Source organism: Sus scrofa, chromosome 14 (assembly GCF_000003025.6).
Source record: "Sus scrofa isolate TJ Tabasco breed Duroc chromosome 14, Sscrofa11.1, whole genome shotgun sequence".
Taxonomy (NCBI): domain Eukaryota; kingdom Metazoa; phylum Chordata; class Mammalia; order Artiodactyla; family Suidae; genus Sus; species Sus scrofa.
This window is the reverse complement of record NC_010456.5, coordinates 41503201-41518717: the sequence shown is the minus strand read 5'-3', so window position 1 is coordinate 41518717 and position 15517 is coordinate 41503201. Positions and strand designations below refer to the sequence as shown.

General features: G+C 43.7%; 1 protein-coding gene across 3 annotated transcripts in view; it reads left to right on the top strand.

Annotated features, from left to right (window-relative positions):
* Positions 1 to 15517, top strand: part of MYO1H (myosin IH) — a 119744-nt gene that overhangs the window by 70217 nt on the left and 34010 nt on the right. For all 3 annotated transcript variants that reach the window (XM_021073724.1, XM_021073723.1, XM_021073725.1), the window contains exons 5-13: positions 1378 to 1576; positions 2446 to 2526; positions 5020 to 5199; positions 8937 to 9035; positions 11053 to 11166; positions 11492 to 11563; positions 12268 to 12387; positions 14347 to 14414; positions 15261 to 15366. In XM_021073724.1, coding sequence (XP_020929383.1) covers positions 1378 to 1576; positions 2446 to 2526; positions 5020 to 5199; positions 8937 to 9035; positions 11053 to 11166; positions 11492 to 11563; positions 12268 to 12387; positions 14347 to 14414; positions 15261 to 15366 — 1039 coding nt within the window. The remainder of the gene's footprint in view (positions 1 to 1377; positions 1577 to 2445; positions 2527 to 5019; positions 5200 to 8936; positions 9036 to 11052; positions 11167 to 11491; positions 11564 to 12267; positions 12388 to 14346; positions 14415 to 15260; positions 15367 to 15517) is intronic.

The following is a 15517-nucleotide window of genomic DNA, read 5'->3' as shown; positions in this document are numbered from 1 at the left end:
TTTGTTTGGTTTTCTATGTCTACACTCTTAGTACTTTAAGTTTTGAAGGAAAGAAAATGAGATCTTATATCTTTTGAATTATTTAATATTTAGAGAAGATGTTATTTCCACCTATAGTTAATAGAGCTTCTCCTTGGTATGTAATTTAGTAGTTAGCTTAAGAAATGTCGATAGATTTTTAAAAATTGGTAAATTCTGAAAAATAAATTTATTTTATTGAAGTATAATTGATTAATCATGTGTTAATTTCTGCTGTGCAGCAAAGTGATTCAGTCATATATATATATATATTCTTTTTAATAATTTTTCCATTATAGTTTATCACAGATTTTTTGTTGTTGCCGTTGTTGCTTTTTAGGGCTGCCCCCATGGCATATGGAAGTTCCCAGGCTAGGAGTTGAATCAGAGCTGCAGCTGCCGGCCACAGCCACAGCAACATGGGATCCGAGTCGCGTCTGTGACCTCCACCACAGCTCATGGCAAAATCGGATCCTTAACCCACTGATAGAGGCCAGGGATCAAACTTGCATCCTCATGGATTCTAGTCGAGTTCATTACCCACTGAGCCACAACAGGAACTCCTATCATAGGATATTGACTATGGTTCCCTGTGTCATACACTAGGATCTTGTTGTTTATAATTCTATATATAATAGTTTGCATCTGCTAATCCCAAACTCCAATCCGTCCCTCCCCCAGCACCCTCCTTCTCCTTGGCAACCACAAGTCTGTTCTCTTTGTCTGTAAGTCTGTGTTTCATAGATAAGTTCATTTGTGTTGTTGCTTAGATTCCATGTATAAGTGATATCATATGGTATTTGTCTTGGTCTGACTTACTTCACTTCGTATGGTCATCTCTAGTCCATCCATGATGCTGCAAATGGTATTATTTCATTGTTTTTATGGCTGAGTAGTATTCCATTGTATGTATGTGCCCCATCTTCTTTATCCATTCATCTATTCAATGGACATTTAGGTTGCTTCCATGTCTTGGCTATTGTGAGTAGTGCTGCAACAAACATAAGGGTGCATGAGTCTTTTTGTGTTATAGTTTTGTCCAGATATGTGCCCACAAGTGGGATTGTTGGATCATATGGCAACTCTACTTAAAAAATATTTTTAGTCCTGCTCACATCCTTCACTTTAACTCTTCTACTATTAGAGTTCTGATATCTTGTACATTCCGTGTGCGATCAGTCAGTGGGTCGAGGGGGAGAGTTGCTATCTGTCTGAGTTCTGTGCCTTGTACCACAGTCTAGATGTGGCTTCAGGGAGGCAGGGTACTTTGTCCTTCTGCTCTGGTGGGCATCAGAGCCACGGGAAGTAGCATTATGGCCCCTTCCCACTCCTTCTCTTTCTGTCTGACTCCTTCCCCAGCTACGCCATAGCCGACAACGCTTACCGCATGATGTGCTCTGAGCTAAATAACCACTTCATCCTCATTTCCGGAGAGAGTGGGGCAGGGAAAACAGAGGCCTTCAAGAAGATCCTCCAGTATTTTGCGGTGACCTGCCCAATGACCGAGTCCCTTCAGATAGCCCGTGACAGACTCCTGCTCTCCAATCCAGTGCTAGAGGTAAGCAAACTCGGAGGCTCTGAAGAGGGGCATTCCAGGGAGGCCACTAAGTAGGAAGAATCCTGGCAGGTCAGTCAAAATGGGCAGGTGTAGGAGTTAAGAAGAGGATGGTGGGTTACATGGGTAGTATTGTGGTGAAGGGCGTGACCTTGAAGTCCAGCTGGCATGGAGACTAGTCCCCAGGCAGCCACCTACCAGCAACCTTCTGCAAGTCACTCATATCCCAGAGCCAGTTTCCCCATATGTAGACTGGGTCTACTCCTAGTACCTACATTGTAGGCTTTGAGGATTAAACAAGATGAATGCACAAAAGCACACAGAAAAATTAGCACTAAATGAATGCTCTAGTCTTAATATTTTCCATATTTAATTAACATCGTTTGGATGGTTTTTATTTCTATTGTTGCAGTTCACTGACTTGCGGGATGATTTCAAACAAGCCATTGTCTCCTATCTTTTTGTTGCCGTTTGTGTAAGAGATGTTTACTGAAGGAATTTTTTCCAGTAGACTTTTGAACTGAAAATTTTACCTTTTTGATAGAAGAAGGGGTCTGGTGCTGGGGCCTGTCAGCTGTGCCTTCTAGACTAGCCAGGGTCTAGGGTCCTGTAGATCTCTTCTTAGGCCACTTCTAACCCCTTCCTAGACTGGATTCTAGGGAGAATATATTTTTCCTTTCTTTTCTCTGGGTCCAGCCCCAATACTTAGCGTCAAATCCTCTATAAAGAGTGATTTATAGCTTTCATTCCTGGCTCCTCCCTCCCTCTTCCAGTGAGCACGTCATTTGGGGTCAGAAATTTGATGAACACGCTGAGTTTAAATGACAGTGAATGACCATTTGGTTCCGTCTGCCCTCCTTTTGTATTTCAAGGCTTTTGGAAATGCCAAAACACTCCGGAATGACAACTCCAGCAGATTTGGAAAATACATGGACATACAGTTTGACTTTAAGGTACACTGCAGTTCCTATTACTGGTTCAGGGACCCCCTAACTTGCCGGCCTTGGAAACCCAACCCAAGGCACCATCAGGGAGGAGGGGCATTTATTGATGCAAATGCTTGAGAAATCCAGGATTAGTGGTAGTTTTGGGAAATGCAAATAAAGACCACGATGAGATACCATTTTACTATGTGGCAGAAATCAAGAAGTCTGATGATACCGGGTGTTGGTGAAGATATGGAGCGTTAGGAACTCTTACACGTTGCTGGTAGGGCGTACATTGGTCAACCCATTTGGAAAACACTGTCTCATCTTGTGATGGTGAAATCACCTCATCTAAGAGGGAGCCATTCCACTCCTAGAGATGGTCCTACAGATGTGTAGGCATGCCCACAACAGCATTGCTTATAACCATAAAGGGACCAGGGAGAACCAGCACATCTGGAGAGGACTGAATGGCCCTTGGACGGGAGAACGGCTAAACTGTGGGAAGTTCACACATTGAGATGTTGTATGGCCATGAGAGCACATGAACGCCAGCTCCATACAATGACCAGGTCATGAGAATGTGTGTGTGTCAGTGTGATGCCCTATCTTATAAAGCTTAAAATCATTCCAAAGTAAATCATGTATTGCTTGGGTATACATAATTATGTGACATGGGTCAGCCAACTCTTTTGGGTGGGGCCAGATAGTAACGTTTTTAGGCTTTGTGGGCCATACAACTGTCTGTCCCCACTACTCACCTCTGCTGTTGTAACATGAAAGTAGCCAGAGAGAATATGTAATGAATGAATGTGGCTGTGATGTACACAGAGTTTAAATGGGGCTAATGCAGGTGGTAGGGGTAGACAAAATTCTCAAGGACATATAATTCCAGGTGACAAAGTGACACTTAGTCTAGAGAACTCACTGCTGGCTGAGTGCTGTGTCTACTGATGAGGATGGACGAGCTTAGGGTTTCCCAGAGGCTGGGATGTGGGTTCCTCATGGTGTGTATATAGACTTCAAAAAAATTTTAATAGCAACATGTATTTTTAAACTTTCTATTGAAATTCAGAACATACTGAAAAGGACACAGATCATGCATTCAGCTCAATGAATTTTTACATATGGACCTATCTGTGTAACCAACACTCAGATCAAGATATATTGAAAAAAAAGAGAGATGGGATTCCCGTTGTAGCTCAGTGGTTAACATACCCAACTATTATCCATGAGGATGTGGGTTCAATCCCTGGCCTCACTCAGTGGGTAAAGGATCCAGTGTTGCTATGGTTGTGTGCTGTGGCTCTGATTAGACCCCTAGCCTAAGAACCTCCATGTGCCAAAGGTGTGGCCCTAAAAAGACAAAAAAAACAAGATATAAAAATTTCTGTCACCTACAAGGATCTCCTACCTGTCTCTGACCGTACTCCTGCTTTCTCAAAGGTTATTGCTGTTCTGACCTCTATAATCGCATATTCAGTGTGCTGGTTCTTGAACTTCAGAAAAATGAAATTATACAGTTGTTCTGGTTTGTGTTTGCCTCTCAATCAATATGTCTCTGAGATTCAACCATGTCAGTGCATGGAATTGTTCATTTAATGATTGCACAACTTCTGTCACCATTTACCTGTTCTCCCGTGATGGACATTTGGGTTGTTTCTAATTTGGGGCACTCTGAACATTCTTGTATCTCTTTGAATTTATAGGAGCACTCATTTATATTGGATATATACCCAGAAATGCCATTGCTGGCTTCTTACCAGCAATGTTATAATCGAGAGTTCTGGTACCTCCACACTTTTGCCAACATTTGGTATTTGTCAGTCCCTTTAGTTTTAGGCATTCTGGTGGAGGGTATAGTGATTTCCTACCATAATTTAAATTTGTGTCTCCCTGAATTTTAATGAAGTTTTGCTCATTGGTCACTTAAAGACCTTCTTGTATGTTAAAGTATTTTGCCCATTTTTAATTGGGCTGTCTGTTTTCTTCTTAGTGATTTGCAACTATTCTATATATGTCCTGGAATACAGATCCTATATTGGATGTATTATTTTAAATGATAATTAAGACTGTGATATTGGCACAAGAATATGTCAAGAGGCTGATGGACCAAAATCTAGAAAGACTCCCCCCCTCCCCATGTGTGGTCACCAGACTTCTGACCAAAGTACCACTGTGATTCAGTATCAACAGAATGGTCTTTCTAATAAATGATGCCGATCAACTGGAAATGCATTTGGATAAAGAGATCTTTGGCCTCTACTTCACTCCACATACAAAAATGAAATAATGATGGGTCATGAAAGGTAAAACACCATGCTTCTAGCTGGAATCAGAAAATATCCTCATGGCCTTGGGGTAGGCAAAAATCCTTTGGAAGCATCAAACTCTAATCCTGGAAGACGGATAGATGGGGCTCGATTCAAGTTCATAATTTCAGTTCATCAGAAGACACTAGAAAGAGAGAGAGGGGCTTGATTAGCATTGTCATTGCTGTATTTTTGTTTTCTTTTGAAGGGCGTTCCTGTCGGCGGGCATATCATCAGTTACTTGATAGAAAAGTCTCGTGTCGTCTATCAAAATCAGGGTGAGCGGAATTTCCACATCTTCTACCAGCTACTAGAGGGTGGAGAAGAGGAGCTCCTTGCCTACCTGGGACTTGAGCGAGACCACCAGCTGTATAAATACCTCTCACAGGTTGGAAGGACCAGCACCTGACTCTGGTGGCCCTTTGGAGGGGGGATCAGGGGTGTTTGGAGAGGGCCTCTATGAGGTGTGCATTAACTCTCTCTTTACCACTGTGGAGGTGTTCTCCTGACTGATTTCTTGACACAGACTATGACCCCTCCTTTTAGGCTTGGCAGGAATATCTTCTCCTTTTTTTTTTTTCTCAATGGCCTCACCTGCAGCATATGGAGGTTCCCAGGATAGGGGTTGAATCAGAGCTGCATCTGCAGGCTTACACCATAGCGATGGCAACACTGGATCTGAACCACATCTGTGACCTACACCACAGCTCATGGCCATGCTGGATCCTTAACCCACTGAGCGAGGCCAGGGATGGAACCCATATCCTCATGGATACCACTTTGGGTCCTTAACCTGCTGAGCTACAGTGGGAACTCCTATATCATCCTGATAAAGTACCAATATCTAAGTGAGTGGTTCTCAGCCCTGACTGAAATTAGAACCACCCAGGGAGCTTCTGAAACACACAAATGCCTGGCCTCTATCTCCCAGCGATTCATGTATAATTGGTCTGGGGCAGGGCCTGGACATCAGGGTTCTTTTAAATATCCCTGATGATTCAATATAATTCAGTCAATCCCCTGGAGATTCTAATGCACAGCTGAGGTGAGAACTGCTGGTCTAGTGTGATAGAAACTCACCATCAATGTGTGTCCATAACCTATAATACTTCATTCTGCTTGCAGAATAAGTTTGGAAAAGACTTTTTGCACCTTCCTGCCTTCCAATCTGAAAACTGTTAGTTGCAAAATGAATATTGTAGAAATAGTTTGGACCATTCTTACAAGCAATCTTAGGATGTAGTGTAAAAACTGGCTTCCAGGATTTAACTTATTAGGTGTCTGGATGCCCAGGATGTATAGCACCTATCAGTATTTGATGCCACTGGCACCTTTTTGCCCCAAGATTTTTGGATTTTTCTCTTCTCGCTGGGCCTGGCTTTTGACTGGAGAACGATTGGCAGAGTTCAGGCAGGGACAGTCATTTAAGAGAAAGAGCAAGGTCTTATTAAGGGCGTCTTGTAAAATGAAGACCGATATTTGTGGTAAATCATGGAGGAAAAGAAGACTGGATGGAAAGTTATCTTGAAAAATGAAGCTCAATCAGGACAACAAAAGAAGCTTATAATCTCGGAGTTCCAGTTGTGGCTCAGTGGGTTAAGAACGAGACATACAATCTGTGAGGATGCAGGTTTGATCCCTGGCCTCGTTCAGTGGATTAAAGATCCAGCATTGCCACAAGCTGCAGCATAGGTCACAGATGTGGCTTGGATCTGGCATTGCTGTGGCTGGCAGCTGCAGCTCCAGTTCAGCCCCTAGCCCAGGAACTTGCACATGCCACAGGTACAGCCATAAAAAGGAAAAAAAAATCTCATTTTATATTTAATAAACTTTGTACTAATTCTTAGAACAAAGAATATATCAAATTTGATTTTTAAAAATCTTGAGGACCTAATCTTTCCAACAAAGCTGTGTGGGAGCATCACCTTTGGATTTTCATGATCGGAGGATCAATTTATTAATCCATTTGAGGACTTCATCCATTTAGGATGGATTTTCTCCCTTTAGGAAGGAAATCCTAAACTTCAATAATCAAATCATTCTCTTATGGAATGTCTCATGTCTTCATCCTTGTAAATTTTTTCTGGCCAGATCCTCATGCCACACTGGCTTTAGAAATGGTTCAAGCAATTCGCAGGTATTACCTTTTTCGATTTTGTGATCTCCTGTAACTTTGGCAAACTCTGCAGCTGTGCTTTGCAGTAGACTCGCACTACTTCCAAACCTCTAAGTGTCTTCCAAGGATAGACTGACACTAGCCCTGCCCTTGGAGAAGCAGAGATTGTGCTGGTTATGTGGGTGGGGCTCTTGGGGAGGTTGCAGATTTAACATGGCCAGTTCACTGATGCATATTTTCATGGTATGATATCGTTGCTTTCCTCATGCAACAAGAAATTCTTTAAAGATTTAACATGGCCAGTTCACTGATGCATATTTTCATGGTATGATATCGTTGCTTTCCTCATGCAACAAGAAATTCTTTAAAGATGACAAATCTTCAAATAATCAGGAAAGTAGGAATACCCTGTGCTACAAAAGCAAAATAATAAAAAGCCCTCATTTAGAAGGTTTTCCCTTTAGACAACTTTTTTTTTTTTCTTTTTAGGGATGCACCTGTGGCATATGGAAGTTTCTAGGCTAGGGGTACAATTGGAGCTGCAGCTGCCAGCCTACACAACAGCACAGCAACACCAGATCCAAGCTTCATCTGTGACCTATACCACAACTTGTGGCAATGCCAGATCCTTAACCCACTGAGCGAGGATAGGGATTGAACCCACATCCTCATGGATACTAGTCAGGTCTGTAACTGCTGCACCACAATGAGAACTCCTGACAGCTACTGTCTTATACACCTCCCATAGAATCTGTGTTTCACTAAACACCAAAATTTTATTTCCTTGGGTGAGGGTCTCTTTCCATCTAATCCTGTAGTGAAATTTTTGATGGAGATTGCTAAGTGTGTCAAGATTTTTTTTTTTTTGAAGAGTTTCCCAGTGGCCTAGCAGTTAAGGACTTGATGTTGTCACTGCTGTGGCTCAGGGTTGCTGTTGTCACTCAGGTTTGATCCACATGTCACAGGCATGGCCAAAAAAAAAAAAAAAAAAAAAAAAGAAAAGATTGTTTTCTAAATGTAAGCACTGTCATTTCCCTGTATGTTTCAGCAGATGCCTACTGAGATGTGCCCTCACTTTATTCAGCAAAAATGGCAAGGAAACCATTTTTAAGAAACACACGAAAAGATATACCACTAATATATAACTTTGAAAGTTTTCCCGGAACAGATATTTAAACAAAATTCCAAATAAATTTGAAATATATATTGGAATCAGTTTGCTATACAGCAGAAATGGGCACAGCATTGTAAATCAACTATATTAAAAAAATTTTTTTTAATTCCAAATAGGAGTTCCCATCGTGGCGCAGCAGAAACGAATCCGACTAGGAACCATGAAGTTTCAGGTTTGATCCCTGGCCTCGCTCAGTGGGTTAAGGATCTGGTGTTGCTCTGAGCTGTGGTGTAGGTCAAAAAAGCGGCTTGGATCCTACATTGCTGTGGCTGTGGTGTAGGCTAGCAGCTGTAGCTCCGATTCAACCCCTAGCCTGGGAACCTCCATATGCCACGGATGCAGCCCTAAAAAAAAAAAAGCAAAAAGCAAAAAAAAATCCAAATAAATGTGAAAAAAGCAGCAGGTAGCAAATTGTCACATTCTGGACAATTAGAATAAAACCCATTTTTGGAGTTCCCTTTGTGGTGCAGTGGTTAAGGAATCTGACTAGGAACCATGAGGTTTCGGGTTCGATCCTTGCTTAGTGGGTTAAGGATCCGGTGTTGCTGTGAGCTATGGTGTAGGTCCAGATGTGGCTCGATCCAGTGTGGCTCTGGTGTAGGCCGGCAGCTACAGCTCCAATTAGACCCCTAGCCTGGGAACCTCCATATGCCACGGGTTCAGCCCTAGAAAAGGCAAAAAGACAAAAAAAAAAAAAAAAAAAAATTCTCACAGTTCAGAACATTACAGAGCTAGATTTTTCATGCGGTAGAGAAAACCATTTTGATTGGGAATAGGTGGTGACACAACTGTCTTCATTAAAATGCTGTTAAGTGACCCAAATCTCTGTCAACAGGGTCATTGTGCCAAAGAGTCATCTATTAATGACAAGAACGACTGGAAAACTGTTTCCAATGCCTTTTCTGTCATCAATTTTACTGAAGATGACCTTGAGGTATGGATCCCAAGGGCAGAACTGCCATTAATCAGGTCTGGGATTGAGAAAACCATCCTAATTTCTCGGTAATTACAGAGAAGGGTGGCCAGATTCAGCAAATAAAAATATAGGACGCCTAGGTACATTTTAATTTCAGATAAACAATGACTAATTTTTAGTATAAGTGCATCCCAACATTGCGTGGGACAAACTGAATACTAAAAAATTAGACATGGCTTTGACATTCGCACATTACCAGGCATTCTGCATTTTATCTGGTAGTTCTAAATTTTCCCAATGTTGTGTGCCAAGAGGCAGTCACATTTCTTCTTCCTCTCAAACCCAGTCTCAAATATTTAACCCCCTAGAATAATAGGAATATAATTTATTTGTGTTTTACATTAGAACAAACTGGACCAGGGGAGTTCCCATTGTGGCCAGTGGAAACAAATCTGACTAATAACCATGAGGTTGCAGGTTCGATCCCTGGCCTCGCTCAGTGGATTAAGGATCCAGTGTTGCCGTGAGCTATGGTATAGTTTGCAGACATGGCTTGGATCCTGTGTTGCTGCCGCTGTGGTGTAGGCTGGCAGCTACAGCTCCTATTCAACCCCTAGCCTGGGAACCTCCATATGCCACGAGTGTGGCCCTAAAAGGCAAAAAACAAACAAACAAACAAACTGGACCAAATTGTAGGATTTGTAAACATTTTGTTTTTACATCTTTTTTCTTAGGAGATGGGAGAGCTTGTTAAACTATTGATCTTTCAAAGATCACAATGTGATTTAAAATTCATATAAATTGAATGAAATTCAATATACAATAATTGAAATATATAATTATTTATGTAATTCAATATAAATTTGAATATGGGAGTTCGGTGGGTGGCTCGGTAGGTTAAGAAGCCAACATAGTGTCTGTGAGGATGCAGGTTCAATCCCTGGGTTCGCTCAGTGGTTAAGGATCCTGTGTTGCCACAAGCTGTGGTATAGGTCACCAATGGGACTTGGGTCCAGCATTGCTGTGGCTGTGGTATAGGCCAACAGCTGCAGCTCTGTTCAACCCCTGGCCCAGGAACTTCCATACATCACAGGTGTGGCCCTTAAAAGATTTTATTTTTTTGCTTTTTTTTTTTTTTTTTTTTTTTTTTTTTTTTTTTTTTTTTTAGGGCCACATGCTGTAGTATATGGAGGTTCCCAGGCTAGGGGTCGAATCAGAGCTGTAGTCGCTGGCCTATGCCGCAGCCGCAGCAATGCCAGATCTGAGCCACATCTGCAACCTACATCACTTCTCAAGGCAACACTGGATCCTTAACCCACTGGGTGAGGCCAGGGATCAAACCCACAACCTCATGGTTCCTAGTCAGATTCCTTTCCACTGAGCCACCATGGGAACTCCTAAAAAGATTTTTTTTTTAATTTATATGTGTGCGTGTATGTATGTACATATATATCTGGGACCATGGCATTTGAACATTAGATGGTTTATAGATGGGGAGGCAGGGGGTGATGTCAAAATAGCAGTATCTTTCACTGGAGGCTGAGTGAGGCATCACCTAGCCCTCCACCAAGGCTCTCTCCCTGCACCCCCCCCGCTTTTTTTTTTTTTTTTTTTTGGTCTTTTTGTCTTTTTAGGGCCACACCAGTGGCATATGGAGGTTCCCAGGCTAGGGGCCCAATTGCAGCCACTGGCCTATACCATAGCCACAGCAACACTGGATCTGAGCCATGTCTTGACCTACACCACAGCTCACGGCAACGCTGGATCCTTAACCCACTGATCGAGGCCAGGGATTGAACCCTCGTCCTCATGGATGCTAGTCAGGTTTGCTAACCACTGAGCCATGACGGGAACTCCTCCCTGCTCCCCTTAATATCTGACGTGGATAAGAGGCCAAGAAGCCCATTTTCCAGGGAAGGAGGAGCTCCTCCAGGAGGGGGTGGTGTTCCCTCGGGACCCTCCTCTGATGCCATTTATCAATTAGGTGGCCACCGTCTTCTCTCCCTGCCCTCCTCACCATTTCCCACATTCCTAGAATCTCTTTGGCATTATTGCCAGTGTCCTTCACCTGGGGAACATTTGTTTTGAAGAGAACCAGCAAGGCTGCGCCACCATACCAGATACCCACGAGATCAAATGGATTGCCAAGGTGATGGTCAGCCTTGGAAGAGCACAGTGGGGGTGGGGGGACCCTTTTGGAGGTGGAGAGGCGGGCGAGGGGAGTGAGGCAGGGGAGCACCCATGTCCCAGATGGCTAGCATCATGTTCTCCCAGCTGACAGTGGGAGGTTTAAAGAGTGTGGGGTGGGGAGGGAGTGGGTAAACCAGTTGTTTGAAAGACTGAATGTGGTCTGTTTTGCAGTAAAGCACAATTAGCTGTCAGGACAGATACATCTGGGCCTGGAAATGCCACAAACTCTGTGTTAGTGAGTAAAGTTGGCTTGTCGAATAGCATTTTGATTTCCATTTATTCAGCTCCTAGGGGTCCACCCATGGGTCCTTCTGGAAGCTCTCACCCATAGAAAGATTGAAGCCAAAACAGAGGAGGTAAAAACGGCTCTAGGTGGAAGTGCACCCACCCTCCCCACCACTGCTGCCAGCAGGATGGTGGCCCTAGGGGAGGCCAGGCCCCTGATTCCTGCCTATCAGGTCCTGTGTGGTCCAGCTTCTTTTGGCATCTCCTGCCTTAACCTCCCCATCCCCCAAGTTCCCACCATCATGAGCCCTCGATGCCTCACACTTTCCCTGCCTTCCCTCCACGGGGTCTTTGCGTATGCTGTTCCCTCTACTGGAATACCTTTCCTTGCACTTCAGGTAGTTCACTCCTCCTCCTCTTTAGGTTCCCAGAGATCACTTCCTCAAAGACCCTTCCCTGCTCATCCCTCCCCTCTGCTAAAGCACCAGATGTATCTCCTGCCTTCCCTCCACGGGGTCTTAGCACTTGCCACTCTTGGCTTGAGAGCAACATGGCTCTTCTTTGTGTGACTTGTCCGATGTCCCCCTCCCCGCTCTACAAACTGAGCCCACAAAGGCAGGACCTGTCTGTCTTAGGTGTGGCCACGTCTCAGCAGTCAGCACAGTGCCTGGCTCCCAAGAAAAAGCATGAATAGCACAGGAGGGAGGGACATCTTCCCCTAACAAAGATCCTTCCCTACTCATCATTAAAGGCTAGGTTGAAAACTCAGGGGGCTTTTTAAGTATTTTGTAATCTTTTTAATTTTTTTTAACGGAAGTCCCTGCGTGCTTCTCAGGTGATATGCCCGTTGACGCCAGAACTCTCTGCCTATGCTAGAGACGCAATGGCCAAGGCTGTTTATGGACGAACATTTACTTGGCTGGTCAACAAAATCAATTCCTCCTTAGTGAACAAGGTTGGTCTACCAGTATGGCGGTGTCTTGCGCTCACGAACATGTTAGTGGTTGATAACCAACATCACTACTATGAGAACTGTGAGAATTGGAGTTCCTGTTGTGGCTCAGCGGAAACAAGTCTGACTAGTATCCATGAGGACGCAGGCTTGATCCCTGGCCTCCCTCAGTGGGTTAAGGATCTGGCATTGCCGTGAGCTGCAGTGTAAGTCACAGATATGGCTTGGATCCCGCATTGCTATGGCTGTGGTATAGGCTGGCAGCTGTAGATCTGATTAGACCCCTAGCCTCGGAACTGCCATATGCTGTGGGGTATGGAAATAAATAATTTGTGAGAATTGACTCTAAGCTCCAGATGGGCAGGGATGGTGTTTTTTCATGTCTAGTTTCTGGCACACAGCAGGTTCACAAAAATGCACACCAAATAATTTTGGCAGTATGTCCCCAAGTGAGGGGTGCATAGCATTTGAAGTATGCCAGGTATAGCTTTATGTGTACACAGAAACTTTTCATGGTAATGTGTATAAGAAAATATAGGACAACTCCTTCAAAATCACCCTAAGGGCATGTTTCCTTTTTAAATAGAATTATTTAAATAAAAAAGGGAGTTTGCAAAAAGCTGGAAATTGGAGTTCCCGTCGTGGCTCAGTGGTTTGCAAATCTGACTAGGAACCATGAGGTTGTGGGTTCAATCCCTGGCCTTGCTCAGTGGGTTAAGGATCTGGCGTTGCTGTGAGCTGTGGCGTAGGCCAGTGGCTATAGCTCCGAATCAACCCCTAGCCTGGGAACCTCCATATGCCACGGGAGCGGCCCTAGAAATGACAAACAGACAAAAAAAAAAAAAAAAAAATGCTGGAAGTTAAGGAAATGAGGTGAGGGCCCTGGGTACAGGATGTGGAGGTATTGCACAAAGGACAGATTTGGATACATTGACTCAGTACATCATAGAGAATGTTAAATTGTATCACTTTTTAAAATAGGCATATTCTCTTTAAATATTCTCTTTAAATCCTTGCCTGACAGCACTTAGTCCTCTGTTTAAAATGAGATCCAGGGTTCCCGTCGTGGCGCAGTGGTTAACGAATCCGACTAGGAACCATGAGGTTGCGGGTTCGGTCCCTGCCCTCGCTCAGTGGGTTAAGGATCCGGCGTTGCCGTGAGCTGTGGTGTAGGTTGCAGACGCGGCTCGGATCCCGCGTTGCTGTGGCTCTGGCGTAGGCCAGTGGCTACAGCTCCGATTCAACCCCTAGCCTGGGAACCCCCATATGCCATGGGAGCGGGCCAAGAAATAGCAACAACAACAACAACAAAAAAGACAAAAATTAAATAAATAAATAAAAAAATAAAATGAGATCCAAAGTAATCTGCCTTCTCTCCTGGATAAACATCTCCTTCCTGCTGTGTAAACTAGCTTCCTTCCTTCCTCCAACCCTCCCCGCCTTCCTCCCTCCCTCCTTTCCTTGTTTTCTCTCTTTCTCTCTTCCTCCTCTCCCTTCCCCTCTCCATCCCCCTTCCTCCTTCTTTCTCTTCTTTCTCTTCTTCCTCTCCCCTTTCTTTTTTCCCTTCTTCTCCTCCTCCTTCTCCTCCTCCTCTTCTTCCTCCTCCTCCTCCTTCTTCCTCTCTCTCTCTCTCTCTCTCTCTCTCTCTCTCTCTCTCTCTATCTATCTCTATCTCAGATTGAATATGGGCTTGGGAGGCTGAGGAGGGCTGAAGCAAGGAAGTGAATCAGGAGGGCAAGGTCTCACTGCTCCAGTGATGGATATGGAGGTGCAGATGGGATCTGGGGAGGGTGCAGGTAGGCTGAGGAAATTATTTCTACCCTAAGGTTCTTCTCTGAACCCTTGTTGGAGAAAAAAGGCATGAGCTTTACAGCCAAGATCCAGCTTTGGGGACAGCTACCAGGTTTTGAGTGTCACAAAGTAAACAGCCTAATGATTAATGGCATGTTTTGCTTTGACTAGGATTTCACTGGGAAAACTGTGATCGGATTACTGGATATCTATGGGTTTGAAGTCTTCGACAAGAATGGGTGAGTCTGTCGTTCCCCAGTGGTCCTTTGTTCTTCATTAAGGTCTGAGTTTAGTTTTTGGCATCTCTGATGTTACTGGAATTCATTTTCCAAAATTCCTAGAAATTCTCTAGATTTGCAAAGCCCCTACTTCATAAGCTTTTCTAGAAGCGGAATAAGCATTTTAAAAATGCAAATGTGGAGTTCCCGTTGTGGCACAGTGGTTAACAAATCCGACTAGGAACCATGAGGTTGTGGGTTCGATCCTTGCCCTTGCTCAGTGGGTTAACGATCCGACGTTGCCATGAGCTGTGGTGTAGGTCGCAGATGTGGCTCGGATCCCCCGTTGCTGTTGCTCTGGCATAGGCTGGCAGCTACAGCTCCGATTAGACCCCTAGCCTGGGAACCTCCATATGCCGTGGGAGTGGCCCAAGAAATGGCAAAAAGACAAAAAAACAAAAACAATTTTAAAAAATGCAAATGCCTTTTAGCCTGACTCTTCTGATCTATTTATTAAATTCTTTGATTAATGAAGACTTTGGTTTTTAAGCATCCTTAAAAATAAGTAAATACAGGAGTTCTCATTATGGCTCAAGCAGGTGAAGGACCCAGTGTTGTCTCTGTGATGATATGGGTTCAATCCCCGGCCTTTCTCAGTTGGGTTAAGGATTCAGCATAGGTCACAGATGCAGCTCGGATCTGGCATTGTTGTGGCCCTGGCGTAGGCCCACAGCTGCAGCTCCGATTCAGTCCCCAGCCTGGGAACTTCCATATGCCGCAGATGCAACCATAAAAAGAAAAAAGTAAATACAGTTTTTTAAACTTGGTCTACTCATGTAGCTTTACTTAAATCTTTTGCATCTCTAGTTTTGAACAGTTCTGTATAAATTACTGCAATGAGAAACTCCAGCAACTATTAATTGAGAGAACTCTAAAAGCAGAACAGGCGGAGTATGAAATGGAAGGTATAGAGGTAAATGTTTTGATGTTTTCTTCTCATTTGATTTCTTATCCTGTCAGCAAAAGACATTTACCTGAGAAATATTGTTTCAATGAAGATTTTTCCTGACTAGTAGTAAGAATTATTTTTCACTCTTTCTCTGCTTATTTCCTGGGAAATTATT